Source organism: Melopsittacus undulatus, chromosome 10 (genome assembly GCF_012275295.1).
Source record: "Melopsittacus undulatus isolate bMelUnd1 chromosome 10, bMelUnd1.mat.Z, whole genome shotgun sequence".
In the NCBI taxonomy this organism is placed as follows: Eukaryota; Metazoa; Chordata; class Aves; order Psittaciformes; family Psittaculidae; genus Melopsittacus; species Melopsittacus undulatus.
In genome coordinates, this window is record NC_047536.1 from 8,389,915 (window position 1) to 8,404,052 (window position 14,138).

The following is a 14,138-nucleotide window of genomic DNA, read 5'->3' on the forward strand; positions in this document are numbered from 1 at the left end:
GGAGGGAAACCTGGTTCATGTGGTCTGCTGGGGTGCACAGTGAGGTGTTCAGACAGCCTCCCACCACAGACCCTGGGGACCATGGTGCTGTATGGGAGGGAGAGGAAAGACCTGCTGGGCAGATCAGTTGATACAGACAGGAAAGGAAGGACTGAAGTAAAGGGCTTGTTTTCATAGCAAAGGGGTGTTACCCACGGAGAACCATTGAGTGTGTCCAGAAACGGTTTGAAAAGGGCAGGGGTAGCAGAGTGACCATGTCTGTAACCAGCACTGAGTACTTCAGAGCAGAGCAGAGAAGGGCAGGCTGTGAGGAGCTGCCAGGTCTGCCTCCCCAAGCAGTGGGACAGTAAGGCAGCCAAGGAAACCTGAGCAAAGACAAACACACAAACCCAGTCCTAGTGCTGGTAGCCCAGTGATGGGCTGTAACTGGTGCATCTCCTTTCAGAAAAGAGATATTGCTGGTAATGTTAAATGATGTTTCTCAAATGTCTGGAGCAGAGGAAGCAGAAAACGCAACATTGGAAGTGAGTAGGAAAGAAACAGAGGCTGAGAAAGGAAGCATTACCACTGTGTAAGGCAGCGATGTGCCCATGCTCAGGGGGCTGTGTGCGGGTCTGGCTCTCCTCGCTGCCTCCATCTCTACAGGAATATGGAAGAGGCTCAGAGAAGGGAAGCAGGAACGAGCCAAGCTCTGGAGCCACCTTTGTGTGAGGAAAGGATCCATGACCAGGAAAAGGGATAATGGAGAGGGGTGTGGTGCAGATCTGCACCATCTTGGGAGGCATGTGAAGGTATGGAGGGGTGATTGCTCACTGTATGTTCCAGTACAGGAGACAAGCTCCAAATGAAACTACCTGGAGGGAAGTTTAAAACAAGAAAAAGGAAGTGGTTCTTGGTGCAACCTATAGTTAAACGATATTGCTCCTTGCCACAGGATGTGACAGATGCAAAGCATTTAAACAGGAACTGGATGAATTCATGGAAGAAAAATCCTTTGGGTTATTAAACACAAAGAACCACCATGTCTCTTCCTTAAGGCTGAAGGACTGGTAGGAGCTCAGGGACTGCTTTGAGGAAGTCTTGCTGCGTCTGTGCTCTGTAAACATCTGCCGTGGGCCACAGCTGGAGCCAGGATATTGATCTGGATGAGCTGTCACAAGGCTCTTGCGTCTTGTCAAACCGCTGCCCTGGGATGAAGCCACAGCACAGGCAGCTCCCAGGAGCATGGCACACCACTTCCTTATCCAAGGGAAGGCCAGGATCTGCAGAGAGGCCACCCCACATGGGGGGCTCATCCCAACCTGTGCCATGTGCCGGACCAGCCATGCTATCACAAGATGTTCCCATTCTCTTTGGCTTTCAGAGAATAGTTCATCATAATCAACTGACGTTCACTGTTTCTGTTGCAGTGCGTTTGGGAATGACTCACCCCAGGAACATCCCTCTGCCTGGCTTCCTCTGGATTTTCAGGCAGCATACGTACAGCCTAACGAAATCAAATACTTCTGCTGCTAACAGCCTTCTGGTGATGCCCTTGGGACAGAGGAGAGGAAAAGAGTCTGGGAATCCATGGAAGCCACAACACACGTTCTGGTTGCTAAAAATCAGTCTTAAAAGGTCTTTTGCTGTGACTCTGCCCTGCCTCTCACTCTCTGTGTGAGCATCTCCCCTCTACTGCTTAATGCTTTCAAGAGCTGTGATCAGCCCAGAGGTGGCAGGAGCTGGCTGTTGGGACACAGCAGCTAACTCCAGTGTCTTCTGTTCACCTGCTGCCACATGGTCGATGTGATCTGATCACTGTGATACACAGGCAGCCCTATCTGCTGAATCCAGTCTGAGTTTGGAGGTTGCAGATCATTGTCTCCAGTTCCCTGGGGGGATAAAGCAAACCTCACAGCAAGGGCACACAAGATGCTGTCATGTGCCTGGAGTTCCCTGCAATGCACCAGTTCTCAGCAGCCAGGTACCTGCTGCTGGGTACAGAGGATGTGACTCCATCAGCTTTAATGGGAAGATCTGACTCTGTTCTGTCCCCTCTGGCACTTGGGAGAGGGTCCAGGAGAGGTGAAATGAGGAGAAATGTCTATTTTCAGAACCATTTTTTCTCAGGACAACTTTTCAGAGGTGACTGACAGGGCTTCATGTGCTCCAGAGCTAACACAGCCGTCACAGCGTGACAGTGGCACATACGTGATCCTTGGGCAGTGAGCAGCACACTTCAGGGGGAATGATCCTTTCTCTAGCCTTGGGTGAATGTCCAACACTCATTACTTCCTCTCTGGCCGCAGACCATGTTTTGTCTCCCTGCAGAGGGGAGGCAGGTCCTACACATCTGAATTTTCTTGGGAAGCTTCAGAGGGGTGTAAATGGCCTGTCTCAGGGGGCAGGTTGGATGTCATCCCAGGAGCATGGCTCCCTCAGCCTCGTTAGCCACCACACACCTTCCTCTCCTCTGGGGACCCAGGATGCTCTGTGTCCCACTGGAGGCAGGATCACAAGAGACCTTGGGACAGCAAGGGAAGTGCCTCACTTAGGAGAGAGGTGGCAAGTCTTGTGCCTGAGTCACACCAGATTTCAATCTGCTCCCCAGGTTCCAGTGGGCTTTGGACCAGGCCAGCAGCACCCATAATCAGGGTGAGGCGTCCTTGCTGTGTGACATTCCTGTGCCAGGCGTCACTCCCCACATATGTGGCTTCACAGACCTGAAGGAGACATTAGCAGGAAGGAGCATGGGTACAAGAGCTCTGCACCCAGAGCCTCACGCAATGATAAATAGAAACTCCTGTATTTTCACTCAGTCCCAGTGACAAGAGCAGGCTCTGCAGCATAACCTGGTCCCAGGCTGTTGCAGGTGCCCTCCTGCTCTGTAGCAGGGACCAGTCTCCACCAGCACTCACTCCCCTTTGGCCGAGGGTCAGCAGGACCTTGAGCTGCTCATGCTGGAGCTGCAGTCAGTGCAGAGCAAAGGGAGGCTCACCCCTAGCTGATGATGCTCCCAGGTTTGCATCATGGGTTCAGTGAAGCATCCTGCTCTGCAGAGCACCCAGCTGCTTCCCAGGGCAGAGATGACTGACCCTGTGCATCAGGACACCAATTCAATCTGCTGCCAGGAAAAATCATGGCCAAAAGCTGCCTTGCTGTGCCACAGAGCCCCACATAAGCTGTTCCCACAGGCCTCACTGCCACCCAGCTCTGGGTCTGAAGCTGGTGTGTCCCTGGCTAGTTTGGAGCATGGGCACAGCAAGCTCAGGACTGCTGTGAGATCCTGCAGAGCCATTTCTGTGTCTGGAGCATCTAACACAGTCCCCTGCTTTTGCAAACCATGGCCCCTGCTCCCCTGCACTGTGCTGAGCTGTGCTGCTCATTGGTGCTAAAATTAGCCCAAAGCCCATCAATAAAGGAGCCCTTGAAAGAGCTGGCTCTCAAGAGCACCAAAGAGGGGCAGCCTGCACCCTTTTCATCTGCTGGCTCTGCTCCTCAGATGATAAAGGCCACATGTGTGACTGCTGCTCTAGAGATGTGGAGCGAGGCCTTGTGCATCAAGGGGCTGATAGATTTGTTAGTGATATTTCCAGTGCTGTGGCAACAATGACATGTGATGAGCCTTTCCCCTTATCTGGCAGTCTGCACCCTGCGCTTCCCCCAAGCGCTAATGAACCAGAGCTCGTGACGATCTTTGAAGCAGGGGAGGGAAAAAAATTAGGCACAATCAAACAGCATCTCCCAGCCCATAGTTTTGTCTCCTTTCTTTATAAATCTCAGCAAGAATTGCTTTTGAATGTCATAAAAAGCTGCTCTGTTGAGAAAATAAGATATTCAGGCCTGCAAGTGACTATTGGAAGGGACAAGATACAACTGGATCCTACCCCCAGGAGGACACACTCACAAAGGGTCTGGAGACCCAAGTTTCCAGGTACAATTTGTCTGGAATCCTGAGTCTAAATCCTGGGTGCTTTGCCCTGTAGCATCCCAGTGCCGTGCCCTTGTGCATGGCTTCTGGGAGATGGGCAAGCACTCAGGATCCATCAGCGCTAGTCTCCTGCAAACCTCTCCTAGGATTTAGAAATCAGGAGGGTGGCCTAGGAAATGTCATAGTTAAAACCCACAGAGATTTAAGAACAAACCCCTGGAGGGTGGGCTCCTTTCTCCTGCACCCTGCTCTCCAGGCCCTCTGGGGTGCTCTCAGACACGTTTTTCTTTCCAGTCTTGGGAGGAAGGAACTTGCTTTAACAAGAATGGAAGCAGCTGTAGTGCCCTGACTCCACAGGACTAACTCCTTGCCCCCTGAGGACATGCAGATAAAAGCCACTGCATGATGTGCTGTAAGAGATAAAATCACCGAACTCAGCAGCCCTTGATTGCGTCCCTCATCTGCAATCTGCTCGAGTGCTGATCCTCAATCCAGAGGCAGCCTCCAAGTGTTTCAGGATTCAGGAGGTGGGAGGCAGAGGGAGAATTCCTGCTGCAGAGGGGCCGAGGGGCAGCGGGGCAGTCTCTGCTCTCAGCACCATGTCATTTCTCCCCAGTGCAAAAAGAAATCCAGAGCACCCCAAGCAGAGGGTGATGGGGAGCCCACTGTGATGGACTGTGCTCCGCTGGCTCCTGCCACGGGAGAGCAGCAGTGTCCACTTAGCACACCCAAAGCCTGCACTGGGCAGCCAGGACCGAGCTGGCCACATCCCGCAGCCCAGGCAGGCTCTTGCTCTGCTGCTGCAGCAGACACTCTGCACCACCTACTTTCATTCTTCTTATCCTCCCCAGCATCCTAAACCAAAGCACATGGCATGCATAAAACCCGTGTTCCCTAAAATAGTTGAAGAAATTGTTCTTAGGGGGAAGATTTACTCCCAGGTGTACCAGCCATCCTCCACAAGCTGAATTACTTTGTGAGAGAGGAGACTCACCTCAGTGATTCAAACCTGACTGGATCTAAGCAGCCTCACAGAGGAAATGTGCCTTGGATGCCAACTACTGGAGCTCTGCACTAGCAGGGTAATTAATTCAAAAGCACCACTGAAACTGCCGCTGAAGACTTATCCACAGCACTTGACATGCAGTGAATCAGCTGTGCTGCCATTTACATCTCTTTTGGCTGCTTCAGTCTCTCGCCTCAGCTCCCAGTGCATCCGCTCAAGTACCCAGAGTGATTTTAAGTCTGACATCACTGGAAAGTTTGGACCTCAGCTTCACCCCCGCTCAGCAAATTGTCCCTAGGGACTGTGCCAAAGGAAAGAAGATGCAGCTCCTCCACCTACGTGCGAATGCTTCTGGAGCTGCACAGCCTGTTGGCACTGGATTAGGGAAGGAACCTGCTTTTGGGAATCTCATGGCATTTTAGAGAGGTAAGGCAAGGTAAAGCAAGGTGTCCCAAAGGAAATCAGATGAGCTCCATCAAGAAACTTGTAATGACCTCATGTCTCTGAACCTTTTTGCCTGGATGGATAGTCCAAGCTCTGCAGCACAGCCAGGGCAATCCAGGCAGCCGGCAGATGATGCTGCTTGGCACTAGTGTGTTCACTGGATAAACCCCTGTCTTCCAGGGAACAAGTTCTTCGGCAGAGCTTCAGCTGTGCACTAACGTAATTTCCTATGAATCACCCAAATTGCTTGAAAATCCCCCTTTTCCTGCAGTATTTTAAAAAAACCCAACCTTCTCTCCAGCCATGAGTGCTCCAGACTGAAGAATTCCCCTCTAACTTCATGCAAGCCTTGGAAATGGTGCAGTTAGCTCATGGACACCTTCTCCCTGGATCCAGATGCCTTTGGTACAATTCAAGTGCTGTAAGAATCAGATTTGTCCCAGCCCTACTCCAGCCTCTGCCCAAACAGACAGAGCTTTGCACCAGCTCTAGGGCTCCCCATGTCCCTTCCCTGCCAGGGGACAAGCATATATACTATATATAGTGTGCTATACCCACATTGTTGTGGATGATGAAGTCTGTCTGGAGACATGATGTGGTCAAATGCAAGGAGTTGGCACAGGGGGGAAAGGCTCACCCCAGCCTTGCCTGTCTTTGCTGCCCCTCTCCTGCAGCAGTGCTGGAGACAGAATACCAGGTTGGACATAGCTCTGCTGCTCATGTCTTTTCTGATGCAATAAAGCATCTCCTGTGCTGGCTGTAACCCTGGGCTATGAGGGAAGACAACTTTCTGAGGGTTATGTGCGAACACTTAACGCAGGCACCCTTGCCAAACACAATGGTGCCTCTTGCCTTGTGCCAGCACTGGCGTGGAAGCTTTGCACTCAGATCCAGCCTGGCAAATGCAGCCAGTGTCAGACTGCTCCAGAAAAACAGGGTTATTTTCAACCTGGAGCAGTTCCCTGTGCTGGCTCCCCACAGCCCTGTGCCAGGTCCTGCCACTGCAGGGGAGGGAACAGCAGCAAGGCAGGGACTAGTGGCCCTGGCAGGGGTGGCCACCAGCACCTCCTTGGTGCCTGTGGATGCCCTTGGCATGGATGGGTGTCAGGCAGGACATTGCCCAAGGAATGTGGAGGGACCGGATCCCTCCCACCCCACTGCAACACCCTGGTGAGCCCCAGTCAGCCTGCGGGGGAGCAGGGTTTGGCCAGAAGCTTGGCAAAGCCACCTAGTGAGGTGTCCTTGGGCACACAGACAGGACCGTCCAAAGGTGAGCTACCTCACGTGGGATCCCAACACAGCCTGGGTTGGTTCCTACCGGCACAAGCTGCTCCTCTCCAGTCATCATCCCAAGAGCTGTAAGCTCCGCTAACAATAGCTGGCTGGAGAATCAGCTAAGGTCAGCACAGAGCCAAAGCCCTGGAGGCTCAGAGGGAAGGCAAAGGCCCCAGTGTGAAGGTGTAACAGCATGGTCAGAGGGAGTGCAAGGAGATGATAAAGCAGAACAAATGACCCCAGACAAGCAACCTGCTGTGTCTACAAACCTGTAAACCACATCTGGTTTAAAATACAAATCCTTCAGCCCTGCCAGAAGCTCTCTTGCCCCTCCTGCCCAAGAGCAAACAAATACTGAGATGACTTTGGCTTCCCAGGACTCAGTGAGACCCTTCAGTGGTCTCTTGGTTTCTTCATCTGTACTTGGGCTTTGCCCACTTTCAGGGAAAATCTGGGGGAAACTACCTTGGGTTCTCTGTCTCTGTGAGACAATAAATGCTTCAGAGAACAGAACTGACCTTGGGTTGAAGATACAGACCTTGCTTTTTCTTGGCTACACAGAGTGAACTTGCCCCTCTGGAGAGGCAGCGAGTTAAAAGAGAGAAGACAGCAGGTTTATTTTTTAAGATCTTAGGCTTCTGCTGATCCCACTCTTCCTTTGCCTCAGCGCCAGCTTTGTTCGACCCTGCCATGAGACAAATTGATTCCTTAAACCATCAGAAAACTAGCCTGCAATACAAAGGAATCACCTGCCAAGTTAGGAGGTGCATTGGGCTCAGTGAGGGGCCAGTGTGCCGGAGTGGCTGGCCAGGAGGGAGCAGGACTGGGCAGAGGATGGAATCTCTCAGTTCAGCTCAGCTCATTGCCATGTAATTTTGCTCTCTGTTGTGGGTAACTTTGCCCGTTGCAGTCGGTGCTGCAGAAGTTCTCAGGTGCTCCTAGGCCCTACCCGCAGCAGCAGGAGGTAAGTACTGAATGATGTCAGCTCCACTCTGGAGAGGCTCTGAAACTCTAACTTGACCTGAACATGAGCTGACGGCTCTGGAGCAGAGGCACTGCATACCCTCTGACTCGTACTTGGCTTAGCTTGTCATTTCACTGTTCCTCCCTCCCCAGGAGCGTTTAGACTGGAGCCCAGGATATCCCTGCTGTGGAGGAGGATGAGCAGTTCCCTCCTGCACCAACTTCACAGCAGCACGTATTTGCTGACATTGGTACAAGCATGCAAAGCTCCATCAGTGCTGCATCGAGCAGCTGGTTTATTACACTGAAACACTCCTCCCCATTGCTGGGATCAAATTAAGAGGTTTGGAGATGCTCAGTTGCAAGGCAGGCACAAATAAAAGATGAGCAACTCTGGGGTCAAGGAGGGCTGGTTACACTGGAGGCTTGGTCATGCAGCAAGACTTCTGGCCCATCTTCTGGAAAGAGAAGGGGAGGAATTTATCCCTTTCACTTTACCGAGTGATGCAGCTATAAACATGTTTTCACTGTTTTGGTGTCCCTGAAAGTTGTGAAAAATAATAAGGAACAGGAGCTAAAGAATACCTTGAGGATACTTTAGCTCTCCAGTACATTCCATCCTCTTTGGCAGTGGTGCTGAGGCCGATGTTCTCTGTGTTAGCAGTGAATGCAATGATTCTCATGCTCTCTCCTGGGTAGAGCACCTTTCTGGGTAGCAAGGAGTGTTTCTTCAGTCTTCCCCTGTGACTGCTCCCACCTGGTGCTCTGTCTGACAACATCACTGCCAGCAGGGGACAACCCTTGCATGTCCCCTGGAGCAACTCAAGCCATTCAAGTCACCTGTCTGTGAGAACAGTAACCCAGAGAAAACATCAAGAGAGACCATTTGGACAATATTCTGTAGGCTTGGAGAGACAAACTGACCACAGAGGGTCCAACAAGCCACAGAGCTGGGCACTGAGAGTGGGCTGAGTAGGAGGAGAAAAGGATGCAGAAGTGAGAACACGGTATAAGTGCTTAGATCGGGCCAGCTGCTGTTAAACCACAACCTAAAATTCCCCTCACAACTTACATTTTCAAAGCTTTTAATTATTAATTTAAAATTGAATCATTTTAAATCCAGTCAGTGTCTTCATTATGTTTGTGCAACTCTTGGTATTGTTCACGTTTGTCTTTACCAACTTCTTCTCTTTCCTAAAGACTCAGGACACAAACTCTAAGGCAGAGGCCATGGAAGGATTTTTACAAGGCCAGCACTGGTCTCAGTATCCCCATTGCTCAGCAAGGCAAACTCCAAACACGGTGCCATGGGATTTCGGTTCTGCAAGGGGCTAGAAGGGGAATTTTCCTGTGGCACAAAGACAGGACAGATCCATTGGGCAAAATAATAACAACAGCAAAACCTCTTGCACAGGTGGACTTTATCCTGACACAGGAGGGGACAACACACCAGGTAAGACCCACCTCCAGATACGATCTGCTTCTGGACAACTAGGATCTATCAGACTAAGAGTCTCCTCCAGTCTCATGCTCTGAATAGCACTGTTCATGCACTGGGTTAAATTCTTGCCACCCAGAAATACACATGTACCTTCCCTCCTCTCTGAAATGGAACAAAACTCTCCTTGCTACTGGAGTGGCTGAGATGTAAATCTGACAGGTAGGATTCAACAGATGTGGTGTGCAGCCATGGGAATAAGGCAGGTTGAGGTCATCTCATCGTGGCACATGGTGGGATGCTGGCACATGGGGCTCCCCAGATCTTCCTTCATGGAGTAGCCAGAGCTGGAAGTGGTGGAGGTTTTCACTGCACTCCTGGCCTGGTGTTCACAGGTATCCTCACTGCTCCTGGCCAGGGGTGAAGGAGCTCCAGCTGCACTGCTTGGTCTTTATTCTCTTCTGTGTCCTGGTTTATGCTGGCTGACTTCTGCCGTCTCTGCTTTCCTTCAACCTGCACGTTGCCTAGTCTGGTCCTCCTCTGAATTCTCCGTTTCCATCCTTCCTGCAGGACCCATTAGTGAATGGATGTTAAAAATAACCAAGACAAAAGATAGCAAATGCTGACTGCTGCCCATCTCTTTCTGCACAACACCCAGCTAGATTGCAGACACCCTGCAGACATTTCAGGGAAGATGCCTGGGTACATTTGCACCAGATCAGCTCGGCCAGTCCTTGTCCTGTGTGATGTTTTCTGTCCCAAGGCACCAGCAGTGTTCCCTGGACACAGAGATGTCCCCCGGAAGGCAGGAGGTGGCAGCATTGCATAGCCCAGGAGATCTTGCTCTCCTGCATCCCCATGCATGGCATGGTCTATTTACTCACCAGGAGCTGCAGACCTGTTTTTCCAGCTCCTCCAAGGATACGTGACTCAAGCCTCCAAACTGCTCAAATCCCATCGAGAGCAACCATTAAAAATAACTAAACCCCAAAGGCCGGTAAGTGCACATCAGTTCTGAGCAGTCTGCAAACCAGCATTAACAGCCATGTGAGGGCAACTGAGGACACAGGGGCTCTGCATATAGAAACGAGTGTGATGCTCAAAGATACCTCATTTGCCCTCGAAACTCCAGCCCCCTTAACTAGTGTGCGATGTATCTGAGCTCCTCCGCACAAGATCTACATTCCCTTTGAGTGACAAGGGTGCAGATATTCTTGCTTCAACAAATGCTCCTTGACAGAACTGAGGTGGGAATGAGTTGGAGGCTAGTGTGCTCTCAGAGCATCGTTTTCATTCTGGTGCATCTGGCACAGGCTGGGCTGATTTTGAATCTGTCACATTTTATTTTTATTAGAGACCTGTAGTAAACCCTTGGATCTGAGCTCCCTGAGACACACAGAGAACTTGGAACTGGTATTTGCAGTTCAGGGAATTTCTGGCTGCCAATCTGCCCTCTCCATTCCTCCTGGTGTCTCGCTATGGAGTCATCCTGGAGCTGACTGAGTCCACCACAGGAAGAAACAGAGGCAAATCACAGACTTCCCTCGCTGCCTAACAGCCAGATGGATATAAGCCAGGACTTTTTCTCACTTGTGCAGACAGAAAGTGTTTGTAGAGCAGTGCCTTTACCAAGCTAGAAAGCAACACGGTGAGTGCAACACAAGCCTCTATCACCATGTGAATGCTGTTCAGAGAACTCCTTTACTTTCCTATGAACGATTTCCAACCAATACAGCAGTGTCCTAACCTGAACCTCTTCATTTCACTTTTTTTTCCTCCAAAATAGTTAGCTATTAAAAAAGATAAATCTGTGCATAGACCAGCCTTAAAATCGAACTTTTTATTATTCTCATAGCTCTGGGTGTCAACCCAGCAAGTTGGAAAGCAGTTTCTCCTACTGCTTCCCTTAAAAGCAGACACCCTGAGTAGGCTTTGCTTGTACATACATGAGCTGCATTCCTGTAGGAGCTTTCTCCTGCAGACTGAATCATTTCCCCAATGTAGGCTTGCACAGCAGAAGACGCCGCTCTGACAGGGAGTGATGATGAGTCACGGGGAACTCACAGGTTTGTGTTCCTGCAAAGGCAAAGCTCACAGCACACAGTGAGGGGGCAATGGAGGAGGCTTCCATTGGATTTGACACACAGCGAGGAGCAGCTCCCGGAGCACGAGCTGCTCGGTCACAGCAGTGTGGGGAAGGACAGGACACGAGTGTAACAGCTGTGTGAAGGCAAGGGCCGCAGAGCTAAGAGATGCGGCCACAGTGGGTGCCTCTGCCCGCAGTGTGGTTCTTGTGAGGGGTCACAGCTTCCTCAGCACTTGCTGAATCCTCACTGCACCAAGGAACTAAAGGCTCAAGTGACCCGAGGTGGAAGGTGCGAGGGGTAAACAGGACATGGCAGCTGAGCATGGGTGATGAGGCAAAGGTGGCATGCACCCAGAAGTGGGGAAGGCACCGCCATTCCCTCAGCCCCCCAACCTGCAGACACCGCAGCACAGGAGAGCTCCTGTGGGTTCACACTCAAACCCACACCACCACCGGCTGTGCAGCCGATAAGCACCTTGCAGAAGCTCCTGCCACAGCCCCACAACAAACCGTGCGTCACAGCAGGGCTGCCCAAGCCTTATCTCCTGCTGGCTGCAGGCACCCCACAGCACAGATGGGGCCACTGGGGCACGGGAGGGGTCACCCACAGCTGCCTCTCCCAGAGGGGGCGCCCGCCCCTTTAAGAGGGGAGGTGGAAAACACCTCCTGGTCATCGCCTTTGAGGGCGGGGCGTTCTCTTGGGCATGCGCAGTGCGTGGACTTGCACTGCGCACATGCGCACACGCGGCACCGCCCTCTCGCCCCCACCCCGCGGGGCAAGGCGGGAGGGGCGGGGCTTGTGCGCGGCCCCGCCCCGCTCCCAGCGTGCCCCGCGCGGTGAAGAAGCGGCGGCCGCAGGCTGGGGGCATTTTGTGTCCGCCAGAGCAGCGGCTACGAGACAAGATGGCGGCGACGGCCGCCGAGTGACGGGCCGGCGGCGGCCGCGACCCGGCAGGCTGAGCGCACCCTTTCCCCTTCCCTACCTCTGTAGTACCGCGGGCCCCGCTTCTCGTCTTTCTGGAGGGCTCCGAGAGCCGCCCGGCAGCGGAGCGGGACGAGCTTTGGAAAGGGGACGCCCGCCGGAGCGGCGCGGCTGGAGCTGAGCAGCGGGGACCAGGCTTCCCTGTTCTGTCCCCCTTCCCCTCCCCTCTCTTCCCTCCCCTGTCCCTTTCCCCTCCTCTGGGGCGGCGGTAGAGCCCTCTTTCTCCCCTCAAGCCCCTCAGCCGCCCCTCACCATGGCGAGTAGCAGCGGCTCCAAGGCCGAGTTCATTGTCGGAGGCAAGTACAAGCTGGTGCGGAAGATCGGGTCGGGCTCCTTCGGGGACATCTATTTGGCGATCAACATCACCAACGGGGAGGTAAGGGCGGCTCGCACTCTCTCCCTTCTTTGGGCCCACCGGCGCGGTCCCTCCTGCACCTCGGGGAGAACCGGCGACCAGCGATAACCTTCCCGAGGCCTGGTTTTGCCCCTGTTGCTCCCGGTATCGCTCCCTATGGCGGCCCCATCTTGCCAAAGAGGGGGAGCGGAGGTGCATAACTCGGGGTTGGGGGGCTAAACCCCTCGAGGGCCTTCATCCCCGAGAGCAGAGCCGTGCGGTTGGGCTGTCCCCCACCCAGCAGTTGCATAGCTCGCTTGTGTGTTGCAGGAAGCGGAGGCCACCATTGTGGGCAAACATACTTTGTCTTTTATGGGTGGCCAAAGTCGTCTCTCTCCCACCAATCATCTATCCCCCTCTCTCAGCTGGGGAATACTTTATCTCGTTTTCATCAACAGTAATAGAAACAAAGAAGATCCCTTGTTTCTTCAGCTCTTTCTTTTTTCTTATTTTTTTTTCTTTCCTCCCCCTCACGGCTGTGAGCTGTAAAGAAGAAACACCCACATATGTTCTTCCTCACTTACATGGATCTGAAGACTTTACATCTCCAGCTCAGTTTCATGACCTGGGATGGATGTTTATATACAGATCATCGCCATATGGATTTTATTTGAAGAAGCAACAAAATAACAAGACATTAAGCACCGAGGGCTTAGAAAAAATTACACCTCAAAGCATTTGCAGCAGGGCTGTGTGGGGGATGTTGAAGTGCTGTGCCCTTAAACCTCAGTGGCAAAGCTGGGCTTGGTGGACACTCTTGACTCCTTGTTCCCTCTCACTGTAGGAAGTTGCTGTAAAGTTGGAGTCTCAGAAGGCCAGACATCCCCAGCTGCTGTATGAAAGCAAACTATACAAGATTCTGCAGGGAGGAGTTGGCATCCCACATATACGGTAGGAATCCCTCATATGTGCCAGTACTTTGAATGTTCGTGTGAGGCAGGGCACCACCATTAAAAGGAGATTTACCTGGGTAGGATTGAGCTGTTGGGGGGGGAAATACTCCATTCCAAGCTGTACAACTAGTTGTGTATCCTCCCAACAGGCTTGCTGCCTGTTCTTGCCTGTACATAGTGTGCTTTGAAAGCAAGATGTTCAGCAGCTCCTGAATTGTGATGGGAGCAGTGTGGGCCTGCCCCTGTGTGTTGCTGGGGCTGGAGTTTGGAGCTGGCTCTGGAAATGGCTGCTTTCTTTTGTTGCTTTTTTTTTGTTCCAACATGTCTTCCTCCTCCGCTCAGAAAATGGCGGATGGACGTGATTAACCCTCCCCCTTCTCGTGTTGGGACAAGGGACGTGCTCAGGCATGTATCTTTTCCTTTCATAGTTATGTGCTGCGAGGCTTGAGAACCTCAACCAGGAATGAAATGGCAGCCCCCTTTCAGTTACCCGCAACAGATGCGTCACTCGGGTTTCCGTGCAGTTAAAGTGCCAAGATGAATCTCTCCCGATTGCTTCTGATGTAGATCCTTGTTTCATGCCCTGAAACTTTCAGTGGTGGTTAATAATTTCCTGATCTGGAAGAAAATCACTGGTGCAGCAGGCTCTGAAGAGTTCTTTCTGTTGAGATTATTGAGGTGTTAGTACTGGATTAGTTCCCAGCTGCTGAATCTATTCATCAGAACAGTTTATGTGAAACTTCAGTA

At 52.1% G+C, this 14,138-nt stretch overlaps 1 protein-coding gene across 5 annotated transcripts in view; it reads left to right on the forward strand.

Annotated features, from left to right (window-relative positions):
- Positions 1-11,947: 11,947 nt before the first annotated feature.
- Positions 11,948-14,138, forward strand: part of CSNK1A1 (casein kinase 1 alpha 1) — a 34,525-nt gene continuing 32,334 nt past the window's right edge. For 2 of the 5 annotated variants that reach the window (XM_005144984.3, XM_005144985.3), the window contains exons 1-2: positions 11,948-12,480; positions 13,283-13,389. In XM_005144984.3, the coding sequence (XP_005145041.1) occupies positions 12,358-12,480; positions 13,283-13,389 (230 nt within the window). In that variant the 5' untranslated portion in view covers positions 11,948-12,357. The remainder of the gene's footprint in view (positions 12,481-13,282; positions 13,390-14,138) is intronic. The other 3 variants (XM_031045370.2, XM_005144986.3, XM_031045371.2) reach the window with 3 other exon arrangements.